Source organism: Crocuta crocuta, unplaced genomic scaffold (assembly GCF_008692635.1).
Source record: "Crocuta crocuta isolate KB4526 unplaced genomic scaffold, BGI_CrCroc_1.0 scaffold289, whole genome shotgun sequence".
Taxonomy (NCBI): domain Eukaryota; kingdom Metazoa; phylum Chordata; class Mammalia; order Carnivora; family Hyaenidae; genus Crocuta; species Crocuta crocuta.
In genome coordinates this window covers 645,687-656,221 of record NW_027533264.1, presented here as the reverse complement: position 1 = coordinate 656,221, position 10,535 = coordinate 645,687, and the positions used below count along the sequence as shown (strand labels likewise).

Sequence of the window (10,535 nt, the reverse complement as noted above, 5' to 3'; positions counted from 1 at the left end):
AACACCCCCACCCTGCCCCCCCCCAAAAAAAGAAAGAAAAGCATTTTTCTTTTTCTTTTTTTAAATTTTCGTGCAGCCCCCGTTGCGGTGGGAGGGAAGGGGTGAGGCGGAGTGGCCCGGAGGAGGCGGAGGGGCCAGGCGAGGCCGGTGTGGCCCGGNGTAGGCGCGGAAGCCTGGCGCCGCGATGGGCGTGCGTGCGCCCCAAGCCGGTGGCCACGCTCCGGGGATAAGGGTGGGCGCGGAGCACCCGCTCCAGGAGGCGGGAGAGGGGAGCGGGTGAGGACAGCCGCGGAAGCCCGAATCTGAGCTGGGAGGACTTGGGGGAGAGCTCCCAAGCAGGGCTGCAGGCGCCCCTTCAGCCTTCCCAGCCGCCGGGGGGCCCTCCGGGCACCCTCTNCTGCACGCGGGAGCTGGGAAGCAGTCTCTCGCGTGGGCAGGGGAGGGCGCACGCGGTGGAGCCGGGCTGCAGGACCGGGGGGGGGGGCGCCCTCCCACACCCACCGACCCATTAGGTCTACTAGGGTCCTGGCAGGGTCTCCGTGAGAGTGTGGACTCGTCCCCCCCTCCCCTTTGGGGGAGGGAGGACTAGAAAGTCCCTCACCTCGCATCCCGCCTGAGTGGGGGCTTGGTATCTCTCCCAAAGGGTGAGGTGGTTTTGACCGCGGGTTGCCCGGCCAGCACGACCCGAGGAGGTGGCTGGAGGAGGTGGCTGGACGGCTGAAGAATGAACGGAGAAGCTGACTGCCCCACAGACCTGGAAATGGCCGCCCCCAAAGGCCAAGGTAGGAGCTCTTCAACTTAAGCTCTCTCTTTCCCGTGGCTGGCTGCGGGGGTCCGCTGTCCTGCGAAAGGGTTGACGTCTGCCTTCTCTGAATCGAGATGAGGTCGGTGTCTTCAGTTTCAGGAGCTGAGTTTGATTAAACTCAGATCATTTGGCCTTGAGGCAATAAGCTGTATTTTTCACACTCCATTTCCCGTCTTAGAGAGGGAGGAGGCGGCCTGTGCGAGCCTTCTTTCTGGGGTTCCCAGATGGGCCCCAGAGTCTGCACCCCGTGTCGTGGAATGGGAAGTAGGATGAGGAATGTGGGGGGAGAGGGGGGGAAAAGAGAGATGGGGAAGGCTTTTCGGGGTTTTATTTTTATTGTTATTAAGAGGCCACCAGTTTTTGTGAGGCAGGTGGAGAGAGAGGATATTTTGGTGGCTTTGAGGCTCCGAGCCATAGGCTGCCAATACCTAGACCCTTACCCCATCCAGGAGGGATCCCGTGTGTACAGAGCTCGGGGTAGGATGAGGCTGAGCATCTGGCCATGACTGTGGGACGCTGAGAGGAGAAAGGATTATGGGTCCATGTGACCCACCCTGTGGAAACCCTGACCCAGGTTACCAGAGGCAGATGCAAATGCAAATGAAGAGCCATTTTGATTACTAGCCCTTGAATATTTGTTCTACCTCACCTTCCAGAGCCACCGACCTCCAGAGAGGCCTTCGGGAGCTGTATTTCAGTGACTGGAAGTCGCTAGTTCAGACCCCACCCCTTATTTGCTTCCCTGGAGAGTTGGGCCCAAAAGACAACTCGGAATTCTGGGGTTCCCTCCCCCCACCCCGGGGCCAGGGCCCTTTGCCCACCTGCCTGTTTTACCTCCCAACTCCCTTGGACAGTTCTTCCATTTCCATTCCATCTTCCTTACTCGCCCCAAATTTCTCCATTGGTCTTCCTCAGAGGCCGAGAGGGAGTGGGGGCTGATGGGATACCCATGTCTTTAATAGCAGTTTCCAGCCATGCTGGAGACAAATGTCTGCATGGATTCTCCTTACTGCCCACACTCCATTCTGTCTTGGCCCATCTCCGGGATCTGCCCAGAACTTCAACGCGGCAGCACATATAAACGTGTTGTGCCTCTCTCCCTCTCCCATTTCCCACCGAGCTCCGAATCACTGTAGCTTCGTTTCTTCTCCTTCGCTATAATAAGTAGTAGGCCTATGGCACCCTGGCTTGTTAGAAACGATTGTAGTTTTGATGCCGTCTGGACACGAATCCCTGTTCTAATCCATGTGGTCACGGTTTTCTCCTATGACTAGATCATGTCGTGTCCGTGCTTTCCCATAGGAGGTAGCCAGGGATTTGGCAATCTCTGGAGAAGAGGGACTGGGGAAGAGATGGGGGGGAGCGTGGAACTGGGCATGACTGCCTTTCTTCCTACCCCCCCCAGACCGCTGGTCTCAGGAAGACATGCTGACTTTGCTGGAATGCATGAAGAACAACCTCCCATCTAATGACAGCTCCAAGTTCAAAACCACCGAGTCACATATGGACTGGGAAAAAGTAGCATTTAAAGATTTTTCCGGAGACATGTGCAAGCTCAAATGGGTGGAGATTTCTAATGAGGTAACTGATTCCCCCCCCGCTTCATGACACAGCTACACAAACTCTCTGCCTCAACCTTCCTGGTGGGGGAGAGGAAACAGAAGTCTATAAACAGGAAGGAAAGAGACCAGGCGAGGTGCTCATGTGGTCGCCCTTGTGCATTTGGGAGGTGGCACGCTTGACAGCCCTGGCCTAGAGTTCTCAGTTTTGCCACCTCCTAGCTGTGTGGCCTTGAATATGTACGGTCTTGGAGCGTCTGTTGCCTCAGCTGTTCTGGGGATTGAATGAGGTGCTGGCATGGACAACCACATCGAGGTCAGGTGGTCACCTTGTTGCTGTCCTTTGGTGTGTACGGACTGCCTGGGCCAGCGCCAGCGCCTGGGTGTCTGCCTGGGTGTCGGGCCGTCTTGAGTTGTGTGGCTGTTGGCCTCTGCCCCTCCTGTGATGAGTTCAGTCTAGTGGAAAGTAGAGGAGACCCACTGGAAAAGGGGGGTGTGCTCCGGGGTGGTGTTTCTCCCTCTTCTGAACTTCCCCTTGCACTCACCTCCCTTCTTCCTCTAGGTAAGGAAGTTCCGTACATTGACAGAATTGATCCTTGATGCTCAGGAACACGTTAAAAATCCTTACAAAGGCAAAAAACTCAAGGTGAGTTTCCAGGAGGAGGAGCATGGCATGTAGGAGAGGAATGGTCCAAAGAACGGATGCTGTCTGACCTTCACCGTGTCCTTGACCCTCCTTCCAGAAACACCCGGACTTCCCAAAGAAGCCCCTGACCCCTTATTTCCGCTTCTTCATGGAGAAGCGGGCCAAGTATGCGAAACTCCACCCCGAGATGAGCAACCTGGACCTGACCAAGATTTTGTCCAAGAAATACAAGGAGCTGCCGGAGAAGAAGAAGGTGGGGGGAGGGGGGCTTCAGGGGAAGGAGGGTAAAGGCAGGGAGCAGCTGGCGCCGTGTAGGTCAGCCGTGGGGGGAGGCGCAGACAGAGGGGCTTGGCGTCAGGGCTCTGGGTGGGTCAGCGTAGCACAGTGTAGGGTACTGGGCAGCTGTACTTGATCGCCCCATCCCGGTCCCACACACTGTCAGCCACGGGCACCGTCAAAGGTGTGACCCGGACTGAAGCAGGCGCGCAGACCAACCTTTTGCCCCCCAGACCGTCCGCAGTGTTCTCTCACAGCTCTGCTCCTAGGCACACATCCCCGCGTCCTCACTGTTAGGCTGGCACTGACGTTTCCCAGTGTGGCCTCCTTTGATGTTTGCAGTGTCCTTGGAAAGGTAACCCCCTGGAGCAGGGGTAACTCCTCCGATCACAGGGGCGAGGAACCGAAGCTCGGGTGGGACTCGTGTCCCGGGTGCCACAGCTCGTGAGAGCGGAGCAGGACTTGGGTCCGGTGTTCTTCTCACTGCTACGCCCACGCGTTAGGTGGGCTTCCTTCCTCCGCGCGCAGGTTCACCCAAGGACACACCGTGTCCTTTGCAGCCTTGCGCTGTTAACCTTGGGCAGAGGTTACCCGAGCCGCCCCGGGGCAGGCACGGACACAAGCCCAGTGAGGACATGCGGACCCCTCGCAGAGGTCGGCAGCAAAGCAGTCGGGGAGCCTGTGGCGGGGCCCGAGGGAGATGGGGTGGGGAGAGAGACGGACCCCACGGGTGCTGGCCTTGCAAGGTGGAGCCAGGGAGGGGAGTCGGTGAGGGGCTGCGGGAGAGGCAAGAGGGCCCGTTTGCTGGAAAGAGGAAACAGCCAGAACCCAGCTGGCTCTCAGGAGGTGATCCTGGCCGCCGCACCACGCGCAGCCCTCTTCCTGGTGTGTGTACTCTGGCTGCAGGCTCACGTGCCCTTGGTTCTGTACCCAAAAAGGAGCCAGCTTGGCTGGGGGGAGCCGGCTGTCTGTAACTGCTGCCCGGGCCAAGCTGGAGTAGGAATTGGCAGAGTTCTCCTCGACCCCTCTGCTGGGAATGTTGCAGGGCTGGCGGACTATACACGCGACGCCCAGACACTCATGGGATGGGAGGGAGAGGCAGAGGGTCCAAGGACCAGGGAGGGACAAGGAGCTACATGGCAGGGCAGACAGGGTGATGAGCTGGGGGACCCAAGACTGGGGGCCTGGTCCCCTGCCTGCCACCATATTGCTCTGTGTGTAATCTTTGGTAAGTTGCCTCATTTCTCCGGGCCTGGTCTTTATCTGAGGCGCAGAGAGTGAGCCCAGTCTGCACGGTGCCTTCCTGTTCTGAAAGCTGCTGTTCTGTGCAGAGAGGGCCGGAGTTGGAGCGGAGGAGGCTGGGCTCTGTTCCCTGTCTTCTGCAGGAACCACAGGGGAAGGGGAAGTGGTCCCTTCCTGCGCTTGGTGCCTCTTCTTCTGTGCGAGGCAGGGGTCGGGCTCAGTCGTGAGCCCCTGGGCCCTTCCAAGGCTGCCTCTTGTGAATGGGGGAGGAAGGAGAGCTAGACATCGACTGGGAGCCGGGACAGGAGGCAGATGAAAAAAAGGAAAGAGACAGATTGGAAAGGAAGTCTGAGCAAGGAGTGGAGAGGTAGGAACGAGACAGGGAAGTAGCTCGCTGATGGTGGGAATGGAGGCCAGGCCTATAGGAAGAGATGGAGGAGAATAAAGAGAAGCCAAGGCAGAGGACAGCCAGTGGGGTGGGGGAGGGAGGGCTTGAGGAGCCAGCCAGGCCGGAGCCTGGAAGCAGGTGATGGGAGGGGGTTAGGAATGGGAACTGGACGTGGTGGATTGGGAAGAAAATCTGAACTGAAGAGACAGATCTGTTAGGATGTCATTTACAGTGCAAGAATTCACCCTGGGTTCCTTCAACACCGGTTCCCCTCGGGCCTTGAAAACAGGGTCCAGCCTGGCCCGGCCCCGGCCTGGCTCTGTGGGCCAACCCTGAGGCACCAGACCATTATCCGCTGCCACAGACGGTGGAGGAGGGAACAATCGGGGCAAGGCCTGCACCCCCTACCCCGACTCCTCATCATGGGGAGTTGTGCGGTGCCGGGGGAAAGGTGGGGAGGTAGGGTCAGGGGGAGTCCCAGCCCTGTCACTGCTCACTGTGACTGGCTACGGTTGAGTCTCCCCAACCCATTGGAAGGCAGGCCGCCATCCCCTGCGTGCTCATGCCACCCTCTGTCCACCTCACCACGGGGAGGCAAAATGGCTAGCAAGGAGGACTTAGTGGTTTTTATAGCTAGCCTTTGGGTCCTGGGTGACCCCGTCCCCTCCTCCCCCAGATGAAATATATTCAGGACTTCCAGAGGGAGAAACAAGAATTCGAGCGAAACCTGGCCCGGTTCAGGTAAGGCAGTGGAGCCCAGAGGAGGGCCACAGGGCACTGGGTGTTGGCAGAATAGGGCGACGCCGACCAGAGCCTCGAGTTTGGCTTTTGTGAGGCACGGAAGCTGGATGGGTCATGTGTAGACCCTAGTGGGTCATGCTCAAGGGCAGGGACAGGCAGGCAGCCGCCGTCCCACTAGGTCCCCAGTCGATAGGCCCAGGAGCCTTGGTGGGTGGGTCCAGCTAGATGGGGGTCTCCCTGGCAGGAACCCCCTGCACCCGCTGATTGTTGCTCCCCACGCCCTGGCTAGGGAGGATCACCCTGACCTAATCCAGAATGCCAAGAAGTCGGACATCCCTGAGAAGCCCAAAACCCCCCAGCAGCTGTGGTACACCCATGAGAAGAAGGTGTATCTCAAAGTGCGGCCAGATGTGAGTGTCCGGCCAGGGGGTGGGGGTGGAGGGGGCAGGGTGGTGGCAAGGGGGGAGCCGCACCAGGTCGGCCGGGCACGGTGCAGGGGAGCAGGAGAGGAGGCCCCTCCCCAGGGGTGGGCTGCATGGACAGGGCCTGGGCCAGCTGGCGTGCGAGCGTGTGCGTGCGTGTGTGTGTGAGCCTGTCCCCTTGCACCCCGGCGGGACCCCCGCCTCTCCACCTTCCCCTCCTGGCCTGTGGGGGACACTCATGTGACCCCCTGTGGCCTGAGGGGGTGGGGGCCTCTGTGCCCCCCTCCCCCTCCCCTCTCCCTGCCCCTGGCTGCCTGCGTGTGTCTGACGGCTTTTGGTTTGCAGGCCACTACGAAGGAGGTGAAGGACTCCCTGGGGAAGCAGTGGTCTCAGCTCTCGGACAAAAAGAGGCTGAAATGGATTCATAAGGCCCTGGAGCAGCGGAAGGAGTACGAGGTTAGGCTTCCGCTGCGCTCCTCCCCATCCGGCTCTTCAAGAGCCTCTGCCCTCCGTCTCTGTGACCTCCGCACTCAGCGGGAGGCGGTCACTCCCTGTCCCGCCTTGAGGGAGGGGCCTTCTGGGCCCCTCACCTCTGCCCCTACCTTCCCTGTCCTCCCTTCCCCCTCCATGAGATCTCAGGCTAGGGCAGGGCAGGGCACCATGTCTCGTGTGACATANAGGAGATTATGCGTGACTATATCCAGAAGCACCCCGAGCTGAACATCAGTGAGGAGGGCATCACCAAGTCCACCCTCACCAAGGCCGAACGCCAGCTCAAGGACAAGTTTGATGGGCGACCCACCAAGCCACCTCCGTGAGCGCTGCCCCCGGGGCGGGTGGGTTGAGTGGGCAAGCGGGCATCTCGGGAGCTAGGCCAGCAGCCTCGGCCAGTGTCTGAAGTTGGGGAAGCCTGGTGCCCTGGGCCGCCCGGGTCGCTCAGGGGGACGCTCCTCTCCTGCTCGTTCTGACAGGAACAGCTACTCACTGTACTGCGCAGAGCTGATGGCCAACATGAAGGACGTGCCCAGCACTGAGCGCATGGTGCTATGTAGCCAGCAGTGGAAGCTGCTCTCCCAGAAGGAGAAGGACGCCTATCACAAGAAGTGTGACCAGGTGAGCTGTGCTGAGGAAGACTTCCCGCGACCCTTGGGCCCGGCCTCAGAAGTTTGAGGCGTGAGACCTGACCCCAACTAGGCGTCGGTCAGCGATTGCTCAGACGTCCCTTGGGCACCTGCTGCACACTTGGTGGTGTGCTGGGTGTAGTGTCTGGGCTGACCTAGGCAGATGGCCTCAGGGCTCGTGTCTGCTGTCTGGAGGGGAAGATGAGGCCCTGTCCAGCTTCTGGACGGGTCGCAGAGGGCTGTTGTCCCTTGAAGAACCAGAGGGTCTGCACCTAGCCTGACCCTGGCTCCCCTTCCCTTCCCAGAAAAAGAAAGATTACGAAGTGGAGCTGCTCCGATTCCTGGAGGTGAGTGTTCTTGTTCGGGGGAGGGCCGCTGGGGTGGAGCAACCCCAGGGGTGGGCCCCCTGGGAGCAGGCTGGGAACCAGGCGCACAGCCCCACGCCACCTCTCCTCTCTGACCCAGAGCCTGCCTGAGGAGGAGCAGCAGCGGGTCCTGGGGGAGGAGAAGATGTTAAGCATCAACAAGAAGCAAGCCACCAGCCCAGCCTCCAAGAAGCCCTCCCAGGAAGGGGGCAAGGTGGGCAGGGGGCACAACCAAGGGTTTGGGGCGGGGGGAGGTGAGGATCCCTGCCAACACCCCGTGGACCCTGGCCCTCTTCGGTCACCTGCAGGGAGGCTCAGAGAAGCCCAAGCGGCCCGTGTCGGCCATGTTCATCTTTTCTGAAGAGAAGCGGCGGCAGCTGCAGGAAGAGCGGCCCGAGCTCTCGGAGAGCGAGCTGACCCGTCTCCTGGCCCGCATGTGGAACGACTTGTCTGAAAAGAAGAAGGTCAGGCTCCCTAGGCCAGGGGCTGCCAGGGCCAAGTCCAGGCTGCTTCTCCCCCTGCCCTGAGCTAGCTGCACTTCCTCACCCTTGGCCTGGGTGGGCCACGCGTGTGCCTGGGCTCAGATGCTGGGAGCTCCGCAGCCCGGAAGGCGGGAAGCTGTCAGCTGAGGGCTCAGGCTCCCTGGGGAGCAGAGCCGGTTGGCGGGCTGAGCCTGGGGCTGGAGACATCTGCACCAGCCCACGCCTCTGTGCGCCCCGCCCTTGCGGGAGGTGGGGGGGGGGGCCTTCAACTGCTGGCTGAGGGACGCGCGCCCCCTTGGGGTGGCTGGAAGGCTGACACCCCTGCCATCCCTCCACAGGCCAAGTACAAGGCCCGGGAGGCGGCGCTCAAGGCCCAGTCGGAGAGGAAGCCAGGCGGGGACCGGGAGGAGCGGGGCAAGCTGCCCGAGTCACCCAAGAGAGCCGAGGAGATCTGGCAACAGAGTGTCATCGGGGACTACCTGGCCCGCTTCAAGGTGGCAGGGAGCTGGGGAGGGGCTGCTCAGCAGGCCGTCCACACGGGCCGCCTCCAGCCCCAGGTGACCCCCTCCCATAGCTGACACCCCTGTTTGTCTCCAGAATGACCGGGTGAAGGCCTTGAAAGCCATGGAGATGACCTGGAACAACATGGAGAAGAAGGAGAAACTGATGTGGATTAAGAAGGCAGCCGAAGACCAAAAGCGATACGAGGTGGGATTACCACTTGACTGGTGGGAGCACCCTTTTGGGTGGGCGGCTTTCCTCGCGGGGTGGGCCGTGGACCCAAAAGTCCCAACCCCGGTTGCGTGTGACCCCAAGCACATCTGCCAACTTCCCTTTTCTGAGCCTTAGTCATATGTCAGTAAAGCAGGGACGGTGGTCCCGGTCACGCGGGTGCGGTCGTGACAGCACTTTCAGGTGCAGCGGCGCCTGCCCCAGGTGTCAGCTGTTGGGAAGTTGCTCCCTGGCTCTGCCTCGGTTTCCCCTCCTCCCTGGGACATAAAAGGAGAGCCAGCTCGGGTGCTACCGGTGGCACAGGGCGGGCAGGAGGTAGGAATGTTTCTGGGTGGGGAGGGGCGTGGAGTGAGCGTGACCTTCCTGGGCGTCCCCACAGAGAGAGCTGAGCGAGATGCGGGCACCCCCAGCTGCTGCAAACTCCTCCAAGAAGATGAAGTTCCAAGGAGAACCCAAGAAGCCTCCCATGTAAGTCCCAGCAGCCGGGACCTACCCTGGCGGTGGGAAGGGCCGCCGGGCCAGGGTCCTGACCCTCCCTGCACCCCCCCCCACCTCCTAGGAACGGTTACCAGAAATTCTCCCAGGAGCTGCTTTCCAACGGGGAGCTGAACCACCTGCCGCTGAAGGAGCGCATGGTGGAGATCGGCAGCCGCTGGCAACGCATCTCCCAGAGCCAGAAGGAGCACTACAAAAAGTTGGCCGAGGAGCAGCAGAAGCAGTACAAAGTACACCTGGACCTCTGGGTCAAGGTGAGAGGCCTTGGGCCCCGGGAAGAAGGAGGCCTCCTCTAGCTAGTCCACGTTCAGGATTTCGTTTAGCGTCCTCGCTGCTGTGTTGAGCAGTTGCTATAAAAGAAGAGAGGTCAAGTCATTTACCCAAGGTCACACAGCTAGTGGGCAGAGCAGTACAAGTCAGATTGCCTTTTCCTGCTTGCATCTGGGACCAGGGGACCTCTCGCAAGACTCTGGTCTGGCCCCAAGCCTCTGAGCTCCCCTTCTGTGCCCTGGTTGAGCGGTCAGATAGATGTGTCACGGGAGAGTCCCCTATGTCCCTACGCAGCCATCCGGGCAGGTTAGCCAGGGACCCTGGGAGATAGGTTTAGGTAGCAAGGTGTGGGTTGTCCAGAAGTTTAGGGAGCCCCAGACTGCCTCAGCTGTGGCTCTAGTCTTGTTGGGTAGGGAATGATGATGCCAGGCTGTGTTGGTCATTGTGGGGGGGCCTCTCGGAGCTGAGGAGGCCCCTAACTCTGGAGCCCGCGCTTGGGTAACACGATGGGAGGGACAGGAAAAGCAACAGTCCTAGAAGGTAGCTCAGAGAAGGATTCAGGCCACCTTAAGCAGTAGTGCTGGGGCTGCGTTCTCAGATCCTGGGGGGCTCTCTGCGGAGACCCAGGGCACGGGGAGAGAGGCGGGGGAGAGACGGGTGATGGCGTATAAATGCTTCGCCCCCTGCCTGGCGCTCGGTCAGCAGAGGTTCGGGGCCGGGGGGTGTTCGGGGCTTCACCTGCTCCTCTCTGTCCCCCAGAGTCTGTCTCCTCAGGACCGCGCGGCGTATAAAGAATACATCTCCAACGTGAGTCGGGGAGCAGGGCGGCGCCGGGCAAGGGGCGGCTTCGGGGGGGCCGTTGTCGGGAACCGCTCCCTCCGTCTGTCCCTGGCTTTTCCCACAGAAACGTAAGAGCATGACCAAGCTGCGAGGCCCGAACCCCAAGTCCAGCCGGACCGCCCTGCAGTCCAAGTCGGTGAGGAGCTCCGCC

General features: G+C 60.7%; 1 protein-coding gene across 1 annotated transcript in view; it reads left to right on the top strand.

Annotated features, from left to right (window-relative positions):
• The first annotated feature begins 449 nt into the window (after window positions 1-449).
• UBTF (upstream binding transcription factor) overlaps window positions 450-10,535 on the top strand; it is a 13,277-nt gene continuing 3,191 nt past the window's right edge. The window contains exons 1-18 of the mRNA XM_077747781.1: window positions 450-782; window positions 2,211-2,386; window positions 2,927-3,010; window positions 3,108-3,263; window positions 5,593-5,657; window positions 5,947-6,067; window positions 6,425-6,535; window positions 6,760-6,893; window positions 7,051-7,192; window positions 7,506-7,547; window positions 7,666-7,779; window positions 7,874-8,029; window positions 8,386-8,541; window positions 8,645-8,755; window positions 9,159-9,247; window positions 9,339-9,528; window positions 10,304-10,351; window positions 10,449-10,520. Of these exons, the coding sequence (XP_077603907.1) occupies window positions 725-782; window positions 2,211-2,386; window positions 2,927-3,010; window positions 3,108-3,263; window positions 5,593-5,657; window positions 5,947-6,067; window positions 6,425-6,535; window positions 6,760-6,893; window positions 7,051-7,192; window positions 7,506-7,547; window positions 7,666-7,779; window positions 7,874-8,029; window positions 8,386-8,541; window positions 8,645-8,755; window positions 9,159-9,247; window positions 9,339-9,528; window positions 10,304-10,351; window positions 10,449-10,520 (2,025 nt within the window). The 5' untranslated portion in view covers window positions 450-724. The remainder of the gene's footprint in view (window positions 783-2,210; window positions 2,387-2,926; window positions 3,011-3,107; window positions 3,264-5,592; window positions 5,658-5,946; window positions 6,068-6,424; window positions 6,536-6,759; window positions 6,894-7,050; window positions 7,193-7,505; window positions 7,548-7,665; window positions 7,780-7,873; window positions 8,030-8,385; window positions 8,542-8,644; window positions 8,756-9,158; window positions 9,248-9,338; window positions 9,529-10,303; window positions 10,352-10,448; window positions 10,521-10,535) is intronic.